At 44.1% G+C, this 20,425-nt stretch overlaps 1 protein-coding gene across 33 annotated transcripts in view; it reads right to left on the bottom strand.

Annotated features, from left to right (window-relative positions):
- Positions 1 to 10,845: 10,845 nt before the first annotated feature.
- The window catches only part of Matcap2 (microtubule associated tyrosine carboxypeptidase 2), a 58,573-nt gene continuing 48,993 nt past the window's right edge, over positions 10,846 to 20,425 (bottom strand). For all 33 annotated transcript variants that reach the window (XM_076575872.1, XM_016000920.3, XM_076575877.1 and 30 more), the window contains 4 exons: positions 19,898 to 20,030; positions 17,625 to 17,930; positions 12,800 to 12,897; positions 10,846 to 11,481 (listed from right to left, as the gene is read on the bottom strand). In XM_076575872.1, the coding sequence (XP_076431987.1) occupies positions 11,323 to 11,481; positions 12,800 to 12,897; positions 17,625 to 17,930; positions 19,898 to 20,030 (696 nt within the window). In that variant the 3' untranslated portion in view covers positions 10,846 to 11,322. The remainder of the gene's footprint in view (positions 11,482 to 12,799; positions 12,898 to 17,624; positions 17,931 to 19,897; positions 20,031 to 20,425) is intronic.

The raw sequence follows: 20,425 nt of genomic DNA, 5'->3' as shown, positions 1-20,425 counted from the left end.
TGTGCTCACCCCTGCATGCCTGCCCCACAAGCGCTACTGTGCTTGTCCTTTATGTGGGTTCTGGAGATCTGAACTCAAGTCCTTATGCTTGCTGATTGCATAGGAAGCACTTTACCCACCTGGCCGCCCCTGCAGTCCAAACAGTAGTCTCAATTCAACCTCATGTCAATGGGCACGTCCTCACCCTTCATTGTTTGGTAGTCCTGGGGATTGAACCTAGGGCCTTATACTTCAGAGACAAGCATACCATCACTGAGCCATCCACCTAACCAGAATTAGGTAATTGCTAGCATATTGCATATGTATGTGAAAACATGGTCACAAATCACCCCACAAAATTGCCTTGTACATCTTTGCAATTTCACTTTCCTGATTTTGTTCCCCCTCTTTCACCATTCCCCAAGATGCACTCTTTTGGTCATCATAAAGTAATTCACATTTTCTAGAATTTCAAATGAATTAAATCATGAAGTATGTTCTCTTTGGGGGAGGGAGTGAAGGAGAGCACCCTCCTGCACAGTGGGGGCTCCCTCCCGGACCCCGGATTAGGCACAAACCACACTCAAACACCTGTGTTCACAGAGAGGTATGTAGATGTAACCAACCGTCTTATTAAATAAGAAACACAGAAACAATGTAAAAGAGAAAGCCGAGAGGTCAGAGCTCAGAGCTAAAATCTCACCCTTCCTCCTGCTGTCCCAGCTTCACGAAAAAAGACCTACTTCCTGTCGGTTCGTTTTTTTATAGTATGTTGTTCTGCCTTCTCATTGGTTGTAAACCCAAACACATGACTGCCTTGTCACTGTCTGTCTGGGCACACCAGTGCTACACATACATACATGCAGGCAAATGTTCCTACACATAGAATAAATAGATAAAATATTGAGTCAGGTGTGGTGGCACATGCCTTAATAATCCCAGCACTCAGGAGGCAGAAGCAATTCATCTCTGAGTTCAAGGTCAGCCTGATCTACATAGCAAGTTCCAGGCCAGTCAAGGCTACATAAGGATACCCTGTCTCAAAATAAATTAATTAAATACAATTTGATTTGGGGGCAGGAGAGATGGCTTAGTGGTTAAGGAGTACTTGCTGCCTTTTCAGAGGACTCAGTTAATTTCTGGGCTTCCATATCAGGCAGTTAACTGTAATTCCAACTCCAGAGAGATCCAACAGCTCTGACCCTGAGGACACCTGGATGCATGTGCACACAGCCACATACAGATACACAGAGTTGATATTTTTATTTTAAAGTGGGGGTTGGAGCAGCAGTTAAAGGTACTAGCTACTCTTCCAGAAAGCCCAGGTTTGATTCCCAGCACTCACATGGTGGCTGCAACTGTCTGTGACTGGTTCTGGGCATCCCACAGCCCTTTTCTGCCTCCAGGGCAACAGCTGCACAAGTGGTCCGCAGATACCCAACATTAAGGGCTGGAGAGATGGCCCAGTGTGGAAGAGCATGTGCTGCTCTTCCAGAGGACTTGAGTTTGGTTCCCAGCACCCACAAGGGCCTCTAACTCCAGCTCAAGGAAATCAGGCTCCCTCTTCTCCCTCTGCAGATGTACTCACATGTTTATCTCCCCCACCTCTTTCTCTCTCTCTCTCTCTCTCTCTCTCTCTCTCTCTCTCTCACACACACACACACACACACACACACACACACACACACTCGTGGGCACATGCACATAATTAAAGGTAAAATCTTTAAATAAAAATTTTTAATTACGCCGGGCGGTGGTGGCGCACGCCTTTAATCCCAGCACTCGGGAGGCAGAGCCAGGAGGATCTCTGTGAGTTCGAGGCCAGCCTGGGCTACCAAGTGAGCTCCAGGAAAGGCGCAAAGCTACACAGAGAAACCCTGTCTCAAAAAACAAAACAAAAAAAAAAAAAAAAAAAAAAAAAAAAAAAAAAATTTTTAATTACTTAAAAAAGTTCAAAGTTAGTAATGGTAAAATGTGTCTGTGATCATGAGGAGGTGGGAGCAGGGGGTCAGTTCAAGGTCATCATCCTCTGACATAACGCTATAACCTTAGCTTGACTCCCAGCACCAGGGAGAGGATCAGGTAGAGATGGTTGGATAAAATAGGTATGAGGACCAGGGAGGGGAGAGGGAATGGCTGAAACAGGCATGTCTCGGGCTCACTGGCCAGGCAGCGTAGCCAGCCTGTGAGCTCCAGATGCAGTAACAACCCTGTCTCAGAGAGTGAGCAAGAAATGCTGGCCCTCCGGAGGCAGAGGCAGGCTGTGAGTTCTGAATTCCAGGCCAGCCTGGTCTACAGGTAATTTCTGGGGCTGCACAGTAAGACGCCTAACAGTGACTTCTGGACTACACAGGGCACACAGGTGGTCGAACACACTGGCACACACACATGTGCAAACCCACGTCACAGAGACACACACAAATCACACTGTGAGGTTGATGACCCTACAAATTCAACCGACAGCTAAGTCCACAAAGCCAACTAGAATATGCTAGTCACCTGTTCATGCTTTAGTCCTCACAATTTCCAGACTGCATCCCTCTCTTTGCCAGCCTTTAGGTCTACACTCACCAGAACACCCTACCAACCATCATCATGGCTGTGATGTGCAGAATGCTAACACTGGACCCATTCTCTTCCCTGCATTCTCAGAACTTCTGCTGGGATGGATTTCTCTCATGAGGCAACACTTGTAAGAAGAGGTAGTCCAGGTGTGTCTAGCCAAATCCCAGAGGAAGTTAGAGAGACTCCAAACCAAGGGAACATTTCACATGCCAGTAATGACTTCAGTAAACCAAAGACATGCCATACAGCAAGAAATGCTAGATTCCTTTTTTTCACCACTTTTTAAATTTTATTTTTCTATTATCAGCTTGATACAGTATAAATTCTTATCCTAATAGTGAAATGTTTCATTGAGGCTTGCCCAGTAATTGAGTAAAACCAAAACTTATTATAAGCCACAGTCATCCTAGGGTCCCCCCTGCTATGTAGCCTCCCTGGTTCCGTGGGTTGCAGTCTGATTGTCCTTTGCTTTATATCTAGTATCTACTTATGAGTGCATACCATGTTTGTCTTTCTGAGCCTGGGTTACCTCACTCAGGATGATTTTTTTCTAGTTCCATCCATTTGCCTGCAAATTTCATGCTGTCATTGTTTTTCTCTGCTGAGTAGTACTCCATTGTGTATATGTACCACATTTTTTTCATCCATTCTTTCTCTGACTTCTTTCTCAGCCCTTTTATCATTTGTGTATAGGAGGGCTACTGATTTTTTTGAGTTGATCTTGTATCCTGCCACTTTACTGAAGGAGTTTATCAGCTGTAGGAGTTCGCTGGTAGAATTTTTGGGGTCACTTATGTATACTATCATATCATCTGCAAATAGTGAAAGTTTGACTTCTTCCTTTCTAGTTTGTATCCCTTGGTCTCCTTTTGTTGTCTTATTGCTCTAGCTAGAACTTCAAGTACTATATTGAATAAACATGGGGAAAGTGGACAGCCTTGTCTTGTTCCTGATTTTAGTGGAATCACTTTGAGTTTCTTTCCATTTAATTTGATGGTGGCTGTTGGTTTGCTGTAAATTGCCTTTATTATGTTTAGGAATGTTCCTTGTATTCCTGATCTCTCTAAGACCTTTATCCTGAAGGGGTGTTGCATTTTTGTCAAACGCTTTTTCAGCATCTAATGAGATGATCATGTGGTTTGGGGTTTTTTTTCATTTTGTTTATATGGTGTATTACATTGACAGATTTTCGTATGTTGAACCATCCTTGCATCCCTGGGATGAAACCTATTTGGTTATGGTGGATAATTTTTTTGATGTGTTCTTGGATTCGGTTTGCCAACATTTTGTTGAGTATTTTTGCATCAATATTCATGAGGGAGATTGGTCTGTAATTCTCCTTCTTTGTTGCATTTTTGTGTGGTTTGGGTATCAGGGTAACTATAGCCTCATAAAAAGAGTTTGGTAATGTTCCTTCTCTTTCTATTGTGTGGAAAAATTTGAAGTGTATTGGAATTAGTTCTTTGAAAATCAGGTAGAATTCTGCACTGAAACTATCTGGTCCTGGGCTTTTTTTTTTTTTGGTTGGGAGACTTTTGATGACTGTTTCTATTTCTTTAGGAGTTATTTGTTTATTTAAATAGTTTATCTGGTCTTGATTTAATTTTGGTGTGTGGTATCTATCCAGAAAATTGTCCATTTCTTCCATATTTTCCAATTTTGTGGAGTACAGGTTTTTGAAGTATGACCTGATGATTCTCTGGATTTCCTCATTGTCTGTTGTTATCTGTTTTCATTTCTGATTTTGTTAATTTGGGTGCTCTCTCTTTGCCTTTTGATTAATTTGGCTAAGGGCTTGTCTATCTTGTTGATTTTTCAAAGAACCAACTCTTTGTTTCATTGATTTTTTTTTCTCTTTTATTATTATTATTATTATTATTATTATTATTATTATTATTATTTTACAACACCATTCAGTTCAACATAATAGCCACAGAATCCCCTGTTCTCCCCCTCTCGCCCACCCCTCCCCCCATCATTGATTTTTTTTTGTATTGTTCTCTTGGTTTCTAATTCATTTATTTCAGCCCTCAATTATTATTTCTTGGCGTCTATTTCTCCTGAGGGAGTTTGTTTCTTTTTGTTCTAGAGCTTTCAGTTGTGCTGTTAAGTCATTGGTATGAGATTTCTCATACCAATGCATAATGTTCAGAATTGAGACTTCATCTTGATGGATTTTTCCTGTGATGAACATGAAATGTCCTTCTTGATCTCTTTTGATTTTAGTTTGAATTCTGTTTAGTCTACTTAGGTTCATTTGATTGGAAAGTTTTTTCCCAACACTTTTGTTTGTTTGTTTTTCGAGACAGGGTTTCTCTGTGTAGTTTTGCGCCTTTCCTGGAACTCACTTGGTAGCCCAGGCTGGCCTCGAACTCACAGAGATCCGCCTGGCTCTGCCTCCCAGTGCTGGAATTAAAGGTGTGCGCCACCACCGCCTGGCTTGATTGGAAAGTTTTTTCCCAACTCTTTACTCTGAGATAATGTCTGTCTTAGAGGTTGAGGTGTATTTCTTGTGTGCAGCAGAGGATAGATCCTGTTTTCTTATCCATTCTGTTAGCCTGTGTCTTTTTATAGGCAAATTGAGTCCATTGATATTAAAGGATATTAATGACCAGTGTTTGTTAATTCGTTATTTTATTTATTTATTTATTTTTGGTGGTAGTAAGTATGTGTTTCCCTTCTTTGAGATTTGTTGATGTGAGGTTATCTGTTGCCTGTGTTTTGGTGGTTGCACCTAGCTTCCTTGAGTTGGAGTTTTCCTTCTAGTACTTTCTATAGGACTGGATTTGTAGATATGTAATGTTTAAATCTGGTTTTGTCATGAAATATCTTTTTTTCTCCATCTACAATAATTGAAAGTTTTGCTGGGTATAGTAGTCTGGGCTGGCATCCATGGTTTCTTAGTATCTGCAGAACATCTGTCCAGGACCTTCTTACTTTCGTCGTTTCCATTGAGAAGTCAGGTGTAGTTCTGGTTTTTGTTTTGTTTTTGTTTTTTGAGAAAGGGATTCTCTGTATAGCTTTGCGCCTTTCCTGGAACTCACTCTGTAGCCAAGGCTGGCCTCAAACTCACAGAGATCCACCTGCCTCTGCCTCCCAAGTGCTCGGATTAAAGGCATGGGCCACCACTGCCCGGCCAGGTGTAGTTCTGATAGGTCTGCCTTTATATGTTACTTTACCTTTTTCCTTCACTGATCTTAATATTCTTTATTCTGTATGTTTAGTGTTTTGACTATAATGTGATGAGAGGATCTTTTTTGTGGTCCAGTCTGTTTGGTGTTCTGTATGCTTACTTGTATCTTCATAAGCATGTCTTTCTTTAGGTTGAGAAAGTTTTCTTCTATAATTTTGTTGAATATATTTTCTGTGCCTTTGAGCTGTAATTCTTCTATCTCTATTATTTTTAGGTTTGGTCTTTTTATGGTGTCCTGGATTTCCTGCATGTTGTGCTAAAAATTTGATGAATTTATCATTTTCTTTGACCGATGAGTCTATTTCCTCTATCGTATCCTCAACGCCTCAGATTCTCTCTTCCATTTCTTGTATGCTGTTGGTTATACTTGCCTCTGTAGTTTCTATTTACTCAGATTTTCCTTTCCCTGAATTCCCTCAGTTTGTGTTTTATTGCTTCTATTTCAATTTCAGGTCTTGAACTGTTTCCTTTACCTGTTTGTTTTTTCTTGGGTTTCTTGACTTTCTTTAAGCGAATTCTTGATTTCCTCCAATTTTTTGTTTGTCTTTTCCTCCATTTCTTTAAGTAAAATTTTCATTTCCTCTTTTATAGCCTCGATCATCTTCATAAAATTGTTTTTAAGGTCGTTTTCTTGGATCACTGCTTTGGGATGTTCAGGTCTTGCTGTTGTAGGATCACCAGGTTCTGATGGTACTATATTGCCCTTTATGTTGTTGAATGTGTTCTTACACTGCTGTCTACCCATTTCTTCCTTTAATCTGATCAGGTGGGGCTCCAGGTCACTCTTCTTCCAATTGGTCCAGGTGGGGCCTCTGGCTCCTGTGGTTGTTTTTCCCAACTGGTCCAGGGGTCATATGGTTCAGGTAGTCGCTGGTGCTGCAAGGGATGATTTGTTTGGCAAGGGGGAGGAGAAACGGGGGACAACAGCTGCTGGGTCACTGGGACTACAATGGCTGGGTGGAGGGGCAAGGAATGTGCCCCCAGGGCCTAGGGGCTAGAGACCTGGTCTACCCAGTCCGGAGATCAGGGCCTTAACTGTTCCCAATCAGTGCAGGGTGGACTTATGGCTCTGGTGGTCACTGGTATCCCAGGGGATGGTTGGTTTGGTGACTGGGGTGAGGGAAGAATCTGCTGCCCAGTCTCTGGGGCTGCACTGGCTGAGGGTGCCCCCCCAGCACAGAATGTACCCCCGGGCCTAGGGGTTAGAGACCTGGTCTGCCCAGTCCAGAGATGGGGCCTTACCTGTTCCCAGATGGTCACTGGTGCTGCAGGGAATGGTTTGTGGGTGAAGAGGCATCTGCCCAATCCTTGGGGCTCCAATCGTGTTTCTTTTATTAAAGATACAGTCTCCCATGTCCCAGACTGGCCTCCAACTCAACTGTGTAGCCAAGCATGGCCATGAACTTGATATTCCTGCCTCTACCTCCTGGGCGCCATGATTACAAGTGTTTACCACCAATTCTATTTTGCTGTTTTTTAATTTTTTGAGACAGGGTCTCTCTATGTAGCTCTGGCTAGACTTCACTATGTAGACCAGGCTGGCCTGAGATCCACAGAGGTTCTCCTCAGTGCTGGGAATAAAAGCATGCACCAGCACACCTGGCAGTGTTTTCCTTTGGTATTGCTTGTTCCACTACGTGTGGGCTTCGACGGGCGAGCTAAGTGCTCTACCCCTGAGCTCTCCTGTGAGCCCCAGCCAGTCTGGGGACCCAGCAGTTGTCCTGGGGTCTGCAGACCTTGAAAACACCATAAAGAAAATGCGGTGACAATCTGTTTCTGCTTCCAACCCAGGCCCCACTGCCTGCAGCACCTTTATCCCAGTACCTACCTCCTTGGGCACAGGACCCGTCACGGTGACAGCTACTTCCCGGCCTCGAACTCACTGTGCCTCACTCTTCCTGGGGGAGCTCTGAAGCTCGGCACAGAACCGGAGCAGGAGGTTCTGGATCCATTTTCTAAACAAGCAGCGCGGTCATTTGACAAAACTGTGTCCTTTGCTTATCTCCATTTACCCTTAGTTACTTTTCAATTGCTGTGACAAAACACACAGCCCAGCCAACTTACAAAGAAAGCATTTAACTGGGCTTACAGTTTCAGAGGGTCAGAGTTCACAACAGTATAGCAAAGGCGCCTTGGCATGGGCAGCAGAGTTCACATCTTGATCCACAAGTAGGAGGCAGAGAGAGACAACCCAAATCTCAAAGCCCACCCCCAGTGACATACTTCCTCCAGAAATGACATACCTCTTTAATCCCCCCCAAACAGCCACCAACTGGAGACCGAGTATTCAAAAACATGTGACACTATGGGGCCATTCTCCTTCAAATTATCACACACCTCACACTAAGGGGAGAAAGAAAACTAAGTAGAGAAAGATGTGATGTTTCTCTATAGGACACTAAGAAGATGAGGATTACTGACGTCCTTTCAACTATAAAAATAGAAAGTGCCACTGATTTGTCAATAATTAACCACTTTATTAGATCTGAGGCCTCTTCCAAGGAGGGGATTCCACGCCTGGTACTGAGACCCTGGTCAGAAGCCCATGGCTGGGGAGATCACGGGCCCTAGAGTAGAACTTGCTATTGGTATTTTGCTAAATGACCACACTGTCAAATTGCCTTCTAAATACTCCTGTTTGAACCCACAGTCCTAGGCAGCTCTTAACCTTGGTCAAAGAAACTTCTCAGTGCCCAGCAGTCAACAGAGAGATGCACCCCTGCTCAGAGTGCTGAGGAAAAGTCTGACTGCTCACTCTAACTGGAACATCTATATTAATACCACCCCACCCCCAGCCACCCAGGCTCAGGAACACCACAGATGAGGAGGTGGAAAGATGGAAGAGCTGGAAGATGAGGAGTCCTGTGAAATGCTGACTTCTGGTAAACGCCTTTAATCCCAGCCAGCACTTGGGAGGCCCAGGCAGGCAGATCTCTGTGATTCAAGACCAGCTTTGTCTATATAGCAAGTTTCAGATCAGCCAGGGCTACCTAATCTCACAAACATTGATACCCTGTCTCAAAAATATACAAAACAAACAAATCCTGTAAGTATAAAGAAACTGGGTTCCAGTTTGCTGACATTATTTGTGTACCTTTGTCTGTGCATTTTTGTGGGGGAGGGGTGGATGGGGGAGTCCTTCTCAATCTCTTTCCAGGTACATTTTCAGACAGGGTCTCTCACCAATTCAGCCAGAGTGGCTCCAGCCAGCCCCGAGACCCTCGTTTCTCTGCCTCCCAACCACTAGGATTTCAGATTAGTGCTCCACAGGCTTTTTAATAGGAGCTCTAGGGACCACATTCAGATCCTCACGACTGCATGGGAGCCCTTATGATGAGCCCTCTTTCTTTCCAGTTCCCTAACAGTAAATTTACTTTGCTTAATACTTCATCAATATTTGTATTGGACCCAATTATATGTTAGAATTAACAAGCAGGGCCAGTGAGATGGCTCTGTGGGTGAAATCATTTGCCTCTGCAAGCCTGGTGACTGGAGTTTCATCCCAGACCCAATAGTGAAAGGAGAGAACTGACTACAGAGATGGCCTCTGACCTCCACACGATGCATGTACACAGACTAATAATTTAAAAGTGAATCATAACTGGCAAAATTTATGGACTCTTAGTCATCAACAGCCTATGGTAAATACCTATTACAATTAAAATTCATGTATATTCAAGTTAAGTACCTTGAAAATTTTTTCTACTTATTAAAAATTTTATTTTATAAAAGCTGGGGATGGTGGTGCAGTTGGGAAGTGCTTGGGAAGCAGAGGCAGGCAGATCTCTGAGGCTAGAGATCACTCTGGTCTATAGAGTGAGTTCCAGGACAGCCTGGGCTATACAAAGAAACCCTGTCTGGAAAAACCTTTAAAAATAGCTTATGTTAGGAAACAAATGTGATCTCACACAGTCACTTGGATGAGAACTCAAGACAAGGCTGAAAGCACAGCACTCTGCTGCAAGCAGAGGTGTGCCTGAGGGGTTGGGAGCAGATGTCTCTGTCACCTAAGTCCTGCCCCGCCTGGCAAACAGAGGAACAGACACATGCTGATTATTGTGCTGTAGAGTGAAGAGGTAGGCCTTTCAAGCTCCAAAGGGCCTTGCTCTACTGCCAAAGGCAAGAGGTGTGGCTCTTTTTAGAGGAGAAGCTGGGTTTAGTTGTAACATTATTATCTGAAGCAAGCCCTTCCAGATGTGTGAAGAAGAAATCACATAACCCAGGCTTTGCAGTCTTTGTCTCCTAGAGTTGGCAGCCCATTTCTGCCTGCACTGAGGTGGAGATGTGCTCTCAGAGGGCTTTGGGTAGAATCACCATAGCAACCCTGGACAAGTTCCAGCAGCGCCTCCCTGGTCGGTAAGTTGTAGGAAAAGTCAATTCTGAGCCCAGGTGCACATGCTGCAAAGTGTACGTGGAATTCTCCCATAGTCAAGCTGTATCAGAATTGACCAAAGGCTGTTTATCAGAAGGAAAGGCCCAGAAATTTCATTTCTCAGACCATGGCCCAGTTTATTCAAGGTCAGCCTGTCTGTCCTCTCCTCATGACACATTCCAAACAAGGTGAGTAGCCTCATTTTTCCCAACTTTTCATTTGAGTGGATGGATGGATGGAGGGGTGGGTGAATGGATGGATGGATGGATGGATGAATGAATGAATGAATGAATGAATGAATGAATGAATGAACAAAGGGCTAAGATAAAAGGCAGAAAGTAGCAACTCATTTTCAAGACCATCTGCTGAGGAGACTGTCACTCTATTTCCTTGCCAAGGAAAGGACCTTAAAAGCTGACTAAAATGTAAAGGGTAAGTGTGCTTCTGCACCACAGTGTGGTTCAGAGGTAACTGGCCAGGCCTGTGCTGTGGGTGACACTCTAGGGACCACCAGCCCGAGGTCCTCTTCAGTGCACTCGACAAATGGGAGTACGGGAGACAAAGAGATAAGTGTTGAGCCTTGGGGTATAGATCAGTGGTAGATTATACCCACGTCTGATCCTTAGTAACACATACACACACACACACACACACTCGCGTGCGCGCACACACACTTTTCTAGTTTATATAAGCTGAGAAAACAAAAACGAAAAAGTATAAAATAAAGAACTTAACGAAAAGTTTTCAAATTTCTTTTCATTCTCCTTTTAACATTACCAAACATAAGAAAAATAAGAACTCGTAGGTATCGCTAGCCTTTTGGCATGTTACAAAATGGCGTGTTACAAAATGTTCGAAGAACAATCGCCACTGTTTAGCAGAGGAAATAGAACCTTGGAGTTTATACAGCACAGCTTAGAATTTGGCCACCTCCAACCCAGAGCTGGCCTCAGTGCTCACGTTTACCACTCATCCTGGAGTCCTCATCAGCAGGATCTTCATTTGTCTCTGGAGAGATGTGGAGGAAGAGGAGCGACTTCCACCTGCAGTCTATAGACACATTTTAGGAAAATAGTTTCTGGTTTACATATAACCTAAAATTTCAGCTGGATACTGAGGGCTGGTCTTCAGAAACTGCGCTCAGCACCACTCTTGCTAATGCAGGTGCTAGGTAGGTGCCCTGGCCGCTAACAGCCACGGAGGAGCACACTGCTTAGATGAGGGCTTTCAGCTCTGCATCGGTCAGCTCGTTCACCTCCATGATCTTCTCTAAGTGCTCCATGTACCGGCTGTGATCATGCATGAAGTGAGGGACTCTCATGTTCTCAGTAACTGCCAGTCCTTTCAAGCGATCCACATCTTCATAAGATACCTGACAAACAATAAGTTACATTTTGGAAGTGAATTTTTCTCTTGTACCTTAAATATGTGGATATGAGACCAGGTGTAGTGGCTCACATCTTTAATCCCAACACTTGGGAACTTGGAGGCAGAGATAGATGAATCTCTATAAGTTTGAGGCCAGCCTGGGCTGGTGACTTTGAGTGGAGTCCAGTGCTCATTAAATGTTCCCAAATTCCTAGCGCCCCTGAAAATGACACTGAAATCTACTCTGCCTGCACTCAGTAAATGTAGTAGCAGGAACCAGACGGCAGTGTATCTGTTTGCAACGTGGCTTCCTACATATATACATATTTTAAAATTTTTTTAAAAATGTGTTTGTCTGCATGTATGTATGTACACAACTTGTGTGACTGGTGCCTTTGAAGACTAGAAGAGGGTTCTGGGTCCCCTGGAACTGGAGTTATGGATGGTTATTAAGCTATCATGTGTGTGCTGGGAATGAAATCCAGATCCTCTACCAGAGCAACAGATGGTCTTAACCCATTTTCCAGCTCTCTAAATACATTTGTAAAGATGTGTGTGTGTGTGTGTGTGTGTGTGTGTGTGTGTGTGTGTGTGTGTGTGCATGCAGGTGCCTGCCGAGACCAAAGGAAAGTGTGAGTCCCCCAAAGTTGGGAGTTCTAGGTGGTTATGAAGCGAACCATCTGGGGTTGCTGAGAGCCAAGCTCGGGTCCTTTGCAAGAACGGCAAATGCTCTTAAGCCACTGAGTCACCTCCCCAGATCCCTGCTTTCTGGAATATTTGAAGCACACTGTTATGACTTGTTGCTTAGAAAGGATTCCTTTCAAATGTCAGCATTCACTGTCAAAGTACCTGGTCACCTGGGTTGGTGATGGACATATGCAACAAGATTGTACTGTACTTTAATGTTATACTGAATTAATGGTAAATTCTTTATAAAAAAAAAAAATAGTATGGTCATGTTCCAGGACAGCTAGGACTGTTGCACAGAGAAACCCTGTCTTGAAGAAGAAAAAAAAAAAAGTTTAAGGTCGTCTTCAGCAGCATAACTAGTTGGAGGCCATTCTAGCTCACGAGATTCTGGTTCAAAAAACAGACAAACAAAACCCAAAAGCAAACCCCAAAAGATGCACATAAATTAAAACATTTCCCCAAATTCTCTAATCATTTGTTTCTTACTAATCACCAAGAAGTTTCCTTCTGTTGTCACAGAGAAGAAACTTGTTCCACAACAAGAAAGTAACAAACACACTGAACACTGGGGGGGGGGGGGGTTGGATCACATGACTGGGAGGTTCAGAGAGTCTGGGCCACTGTTCACTCACCTTGCCCAGGGCAGTCAGCAGATGAAAGTCTATGGACTCTCTGAATCGAAGGATTTGAAGGATTCCATCCAAGTACACCTGGTCTTTACTGAAACACCCTGGAAAAACCAGAAGAATGTTTACTTTCTCTTTAAAAGGAAATTTTATTTTTTTAATGGTATGTGTGCATGTGTGTATGCATGTGAGTGTGCATATTCCTGTGTGCATGTGTGTGTTTGCATGTGAGTGCTTGCCTTATGTATATCTTGTCCTACCACAGAACACATTGTGTACTTCAGTATGGGCACCTGGGGAGGCCAGCTGTGAGCTGCCCAGAGTGGGTCCTGGGAATGGACTCAGGTCCTCTGCACAATCAGTACACATTTAACTGCTGAGCCATCTTTCCAGCCCAGTGCTGAGTTTTTAATGTTTAAAGAAACACCAAGTCAGATGCTAACCATTCTCTTGATGGTAGAATGTATTTAAAACATCCTAGTTTTATTTTTTGAGACAGGGTCTCACTCACTAGATAGCTTTAGTTGTCCTGGCACTGTTTGTAGACCAGGCTAGCCTTGAACTGACAGAGATCCACCTGCCTCTGTCTTGTGCTGGGATTAAAGCTGTGTGCCACCATGCCTGGCCCACATTTATTTTTATTCAATTATTGTCACAACATAAAATGCAACATCTTGGAAAGTAACAAGATAGTATTGATAGTGCACAGACCAGTACTTTGACCTAAACAACCTATTTTACCACTTTTTCTTAATTAAAATGACATTTTCCCTGAATTTAAAGACTGAGACTTAAAGTCAGTGACTTACAAACATTACCCCACCCACACCAACTGAGCATGAGGGTCATGCCTTGGTGTGCCGGAGAGATGGGGTGAGAAGTCTTAACAAGGGCAATATGGAGGTGTGGGGTGTTTGAATGTGCTGTGTTCTTCTTCTGCTTGCTCTGTGCTAAACAGCACTAGCCCCCCCCCCCCGCCCCCCCTCTAACTCCTTTAAGACTGTGATCCTGGACACTAAGGCTCATAACTGGGAGTCAAGAGGTATTTGGGAGGCTGCAGCAAAAGGATCTTGAAATTTCCATCATCCTGGGTGAAATAGTATGATACTGTTTTGGTTGATTAGGGTTGTTTTTACTTTGCTTTGTTTTTGAGACTAGGGTTCAGGCTCAGAAAATATCTCAGTCTGTAAAGAGCTTGCCTCTCAAGCATGTGGAGTTCAGTTCTAAAAACCTACATCTAAAAAACTGTCAATGACACTGGCTTTTATTGTGTAGCCCTGGCAGGCTTTGAACACACATCCATTTCCCATCTCAGCCTCCTGAAGAGTGGAATTACAGCTATGTGTTGTCACACTCAGCTAAAATTATGACTTAGTTGGGTGGTGGTGGCACATGCTTTTAATCCCAGCACTCGGGAGGCAGAGCCAGGTGGATCTCTGTGAGTTCAGAGGCCACCCTGGTCTACAGATCGAGATCCAGGACAGGCACCAAAACTACCCAGGGGAACCCTGTCTTGAAAAACCAAATAAATAAATAAGATTAAATAAATAAATAAAATTATGACTTAATGCTTTAAAAACTGGAAAGCCCAGACTGATCTGCCCAGATTGATCTACACAGGGAGTTCCTAGTCATCCAGAGTAAAGTATTAATGAGGGTTCAGCATCTTAAAATTGTCCTTGTTTTATATAAATTTCAGGATGTCTATTTTTTAAAAAGCCTTTAGGGGTGGAGTTGATGCTCCTTCAAAAAACCTGGATTTGATTCCCAGCACCCACATGGAGGCTCACAACCGTCTCTAACTCAAGTTTCAGGGGATCTAACGCGACCTTCTGCAATTCACGGACACCAGACATGCACAGACATACATGCAGACAAAACACCCACATACGGGGTTGGAGATTTAGCGCAAGGCCCTGGGTTTGGTCCTCAGCTCCGGGGGGAGGGAAACAACAACAACAACAAAAACACCCATACACATAAAAATAATTTAAATTAAGATTAAACAAAAAGTCAAGAGGGCTAGAGTGGCTTAGTTAGAAAAGCGCCATGGAAGCCCTTGATCCCAGCACCCATGTGAAAAGCTGGGTGTGGCTGTCCTGTGTATGACCCAGTGCTGGGAAGGCAGGAGACAGGTGACTCTCTGGAGCTCGCTGGCCCATGGTCCTGAGCCCCAGTTAGAGGCTCTGCCTCAAGATCTAAGGTAGGAAGCAAAAGTGGGTGGACAGCACAGGGGTTTGTAACCCGAGTGTGGACGTGAAGGCAGGGTCAGGAGGTGAGGCCGTCCCTGGGGACACACCGAGTCCAGACTTGGTCTCAATTATTTTTAAAATGGGGGGAAGTGGGCACAGTGGTACATGGTTTGAATCCAGCAAGTGTGAGTTCAAGGCCAACAAGGTTTACAAATGGAGTTCTAGGCCAGCTAGGGCTACTTAGCAGGACTTGTCTCAGGGGGAAAAGCCTGAGGAGGCTCAGGGGGCTGGTGGGATTACCGTGCCCGCCTGCCTCCCCGAGTTCCATCCCTGAAACCCATGTGTAAAAGCTGGATGCAATGGTAGGATCTCCAACAGCAGCCTCCTGAGCAGCGTGGGGGGGACAGCCCCCCTAGAACAGGTAACATGGCAGAAACATGGTGTTCCATCCTCAATAAGGTGGAAGGACAGAATGGACTCTCGAAAGTTACCCTGTAATCTCCACATGTATGCCAAGGTGCCTGCGCACCCATGCTCACAAACATACACACACACACACATACACACACACACACACACACACACACACACACACACACACACACTACAAAATAAAAATTCCTCCAAACAAAAACAATACTACAGAGGTGTACGGCACTTGGATGAGGACACTGGAAGCTGACCTCTGTCCTCACAAACATGTGCACACACATGCGTGTACACAGTTGTCTCCCTCTCCACCAAAAACCTCAGACAGAAGCTAGACGGGAAAACATCTGCCTTCTGTATCCTCAGCACGCGTGGGTGGCTGGAGTTGTCAAAGACAACAGGATCAAGGAACTGGAAAGACAATCCACAGAATGGTAAAAAGATGAGCTGGCAGATTTGTAGCCACATAAAGACCTCTTGTGATTCAATTTTAAAAAGGCAAATAATTCAATTAAAAATGGGCAAAAAAACAAACAGTTCTCTTCGAGAAATACAAAGATCAACTAAACAAATGAAGAGATGTTTAACAGCACAGTCACCAGGTAACCAACCAAGACTACAACAAGCTACTTTCCACATCCACCAGAATGCAGTAGCAGTTGCTGGTTTAAAAAATGAGAAACACGCAAATGTCGGCAAAGACGTGGCGAGGTGCACTGAGCACTGGCGAGTGTGAGCCAGCACAGTCATGGGCAAAGTCTCCAAAGCCAGGGTCACCGTGCTCCCTGACTATTTTACTTGTAAGCAGTGGCGGCTTATGCTTTGAAGGCCAACACCCAGGAAGCTGAGGCAGGGAGAGGCCTGTGAGTTCCAGGCCAGGCTGAGCTACGCAGTGAGGTGTCCAGAGTCAAGTGGATGAGAACACACCCACAAACACTGGAGCAGCATCATTCCCTGAGAGCCTAGACATGGGAACGGACGAACTGTCACCGACTGGCCAAAGGATAAAGAATTAGTTCAGCTACAGGATGAATCTGAAAACATCTGTCCAGGCACTGTTTCCCAAGGTTTTAATCCCTGCACTCAGAGGCAGAGGCAGAGGCAGGTGAATCTCTGTGAGTTTGAGGCCACCATGGTCTACACAGTGAATTCCAGGTCATCCAAGGCTACACAGTGAGATAGTTTCAACAAGAAAAACTAAAGCTGGAAAAAAAAAATCCTGTTAATTGGAGGAAGCCAGCCACAAAGGATCACAAGTTATATAATTCTATTCATATGACATGTTCAAAATAGGTAAATTTACAGAGAGTAAAAGTAAAAACCACTAAAGATACTTCCTGAAAGCTGAGAGAGAGACTATATGGGGCATGAATTCCAGTGGATATGTGTTTCTTGGGGTAGGGGGGCCTGGGTAAAAAGAATATCCTGAAATTAGTGATGATAACTGCATGGCTCCATAATGTTGAAAAAACAATGACGTTTACGTTTTAAATGGCTGAACTAATTGTAAGGCATAATGCCATCTCAGACCTCTCAATGAAGCTGTTTCTAAAGGCTGGAGAGAGGGTCAGTCAGTGGTTAAGAATGCTTACTGCTCTTACAAAAGACCCAGGTTGGGTTTCCATCACCACATCAGGTGGCTCACAACTGCCTGTAACTCAGTTTCCAGGGATTCTGATGCCCTTTGGCTTCTGTGGGCACCAGGCATACATATGGTGCACATAAACTCATGAAGACACACACATACACCTAAGTAAAAGTAAATAAATCTTAGAAAATGAGATATAGAAATGGCAAAAAATTAGTAACTGGTTAGTCAGTGATTGATTGATCAAGAACATTGTATGTGTGCTCATTCTATTTTTTTAAGTTACAAAAACTTTTCCATTCACTTTGTGTGTGTGTGTGTGTGTGTGTGTGTGTGTGTGCATGTGTGTGTGACAGGGCTCAAGTGGAAGGATCAGAAGGACACTTGCAGAGTCACCTCTCTCCTCCCACTATGTGATGAGTCTCAGGGATCAAGCTCAGGTCACCAGCTTGGCACCAAGCCCCTTTTCCTGCTGAGCCGCCATGCTGGCCCTCCTGCCTTTTAAGTCTGGGTCTCACTATTTAGCTGACTGGCCTCAAACTTGTTATCCTCCTGTTTACAGGAGACTCACTGGGGAACAACTAGCCAGAAAGTCAGAAGCCTGCCCCTGAGGGACACTTACCTGGCTGGGAAGTGTCAGTCCACCCTCTCTTGGCTCTTACACAGTAATCCCATCTTGTATTAGGGTCCTTGACGAACTTGCCAATGTCTTTGAAGAGTTCACAAAAGGACATCCGGCTGGCTTGATAGACTGTGTAGTAGAGGAGGGCAGCCCTCCACAGGAAGGGGTCTTTTCTGAACAGGACACTGTGAATGCTGGCCAGCCCTTCCTCTGTAGGGTTGTTTGGCTTTAGCTCATGTTTTTTGCGGCCAATCCAATTGTTCCATGGTTGCTGAAGGTTGTTAATACCCCGGAAGTAATGAGTGCCTACAGAGAGAAAGGGTATGAATGATAGGAAATGACCTGTTTCCATCCTTCCCCAAAGAACATTTGCGTTTAGGTCTGGAATATTCTCCCTCAAAGTCCTAAGTGCTCAATGCTTGTCCTCAACCCGGTGCTCCTGGGAGGTGGTCGGACCTAGGTGTAAGGACCAGTGACAGTCTGGAGAAGGGACTGTGAGACCTTTTCCTCTGCCTTCACTACTTTCTTGGCCATGTTCAGTGGCCACATACACCCACCATGATATGCTGCTTTACCAGGCTCAAAGGCAATAACATCAGCCCATAAGGAGCTTAAACCTACAAAATCATGAGCCAAATTAAACATTTCTTTCTTAAGTCGATTGTCTTGGGCTACATGAGACCTTGTCTCAGAAAACAAATTAAAAAAATTTTAAAAAAAATTAAAAAATTCACAAGCTCTTGAGGCCAAAAGGCCTTTCATAGTTCCTTTCTCAGCCAATTTATACTTAGGAGCCAAGGGAGATCAAAGACCCAGATGCTATCTTTGCATGTTGCTGGTTACAACTGGTGAACTCACCTGGGAGGAACCTCATACTGCCCTTCTAGTCACTCCAATAGCATCAGAGGCCCTGAAAGCAGACCCTGGGTCCACCACTCTGGAGTCAGGCCTTGAAGGCCAAAGGAAACCAACCAACCAGCTGCTTGCAGCTCAGTATAGGGATATTATCCTTTGTCTTGCCTCCCTGGTTCTCCGCATAGGGCTTGCAATTTGGAGCTTTGTGCTAAGGCCTGCTCCTGGTGGGATGAAACCTTTCTCTGCTCAGAAGACTCCAATTTCACATCTCCCAGACTCCATTGTTGTGTTTATCCCACAGGCACACTCTATCCCGAGTGCCAGTCAGTAACCCCAAATGAAAGCACCAATGCACTTTGTCTCCCAGATAGCTCCACTAGAGAGTACCCCAACTTCTGACTCAAAGGCCCCACCCTAGCAGGAAGGAAGCATATTCTGTTATCAGCCAAAATTTCCTGAAAGCAGTTAGGGTTACCTTTTCAGAAGGTGGAAATGATGAGAACCAAGACAGAAACAAGGCAGAAGTTTAGGGATGTGGCCTCAATTGGTGTCCCTGGCCATAAGCCGAAAATGATCCAGGTTCTGTCCTGACTGGAGGCCAGAAATGGCGGGAGGGAGTGCTGGTTTCTTGTCTCAGCCTAAACTGGACAGCACTGTTTGAGAATTACAAGAGGGCAGGCCTGAATCTCTAGTCCAGACATCAGTTCATTTCGTGAGCAGCTTTGGAACTGGGTCTTTCGAATTCCATGAAGAATGGGTTTTATCTATTCTCCAACTGTAGCCCAGCTCCTGAATGGATTTCAGCCTCCATCAGAGGATCAGGTGCTACAGTAGTAGTATAAAGCTATTTCCTCTTGGTCACAAGAATGGAATCTACCTTTCGCCCTAGGTGGAGACCTAACATTTCAAGCTACCCAAAACATTGGATTAACCTAGTTGGTTCAGCCAATCACCTGGCTACAGGGACAACCCTGTAGCAAAGTAGATTCACCTTAAGCCATGCTGAAGAGATGAGGGCAATAAATATCCCTCTAATGAAATAATGTACTTTTCCTTCCCAGAAAGCCAATCTCCAGTTCAGTGGCTTGTGGAGCAGCAGCCATGGAGTATGTTAATCCTGACTGCTTTTCCGAGTCTTTAACCAGAGAAGGGTAACTTTTTCTTTTCTTTGTCTCTTTCCTAAGAATGCATCTCCTCAATTTCAGATGGAGAACTAAAACCTAAAGGGTTGAAATGAATTTCCAAGATAGTGTTCTAAAATTATAATTTGAAATGATATACAATCCAAGTAAAGCTTAACAACCCCATGAATTTTTACTAAATATTGCTAAGAAAAAAAAACATACACACTCTGAAAGAATACTTCTTTGGGGTCATTCTTGATAGTAAAATGAGTACGTGGAAAGGGCTGTCCCTACCTATCTCATGCCTCAGCATTCCCTCCAGCCAGTGCTCTCTCGCAGTGGAAATATTGATGGTTAGAGTTGGGCATCCATTTACTACGGTCATGGATGCCCTGGAAAGCAGGTCTTCAGTGAGATGAACTACAATCTAGGTAGAGAAAAAACACATACATGGGGCTGGTAGGACAATCCAGTGGGTTAGGGCACTCAATACAAAGGCTGACAGACAACCCAAGCTCTCCAAAACCACCATGTTGGAAGGAGAAGCAACTCCCAAAAGTTGTGCCCTTGTCCCCTGACCACCATACACACTGTAGCATGCAAGTTCCCACACACATACACATATAAATATACGATTATATAACATACACACATATATATATAAAATGGGAAAGGGGAGAACGTTTTTACAGAAAATAATGGGCCCATACATTAACTAAACTAAATTAAACTAAGTGATGAAATGTACATCCAGTCACATTTGAACCTTCTCATTTTAACCCTCTGAGAATTTAAGAACATTTATTGGATTGAAAAGAATGT

The sequence above is a fragment of the Peromyscus maniculatus genome, chromosome 7 (assembly GCF_049852395.1).
Source record: "Peromyscus maniculatus bairdii isolate BWxNUB_F1_BW_parent chromosome 7, HU_Pman_BW_mat_3.1, whole genome shotgun sequence".
In the NCBI taxonomy this organism is placed as follows: domain Eukaryota; kingdom Metazoa; phylum Chordata; class Mammalia; order Rodentia; family Cricetidae; genus Peromyscus; species Peromyscus maniculatus.
Note: the sequence above shows the minus strand (reverse complement) of the source record. Positions and strands in the feature narration are given on the sequence as shown.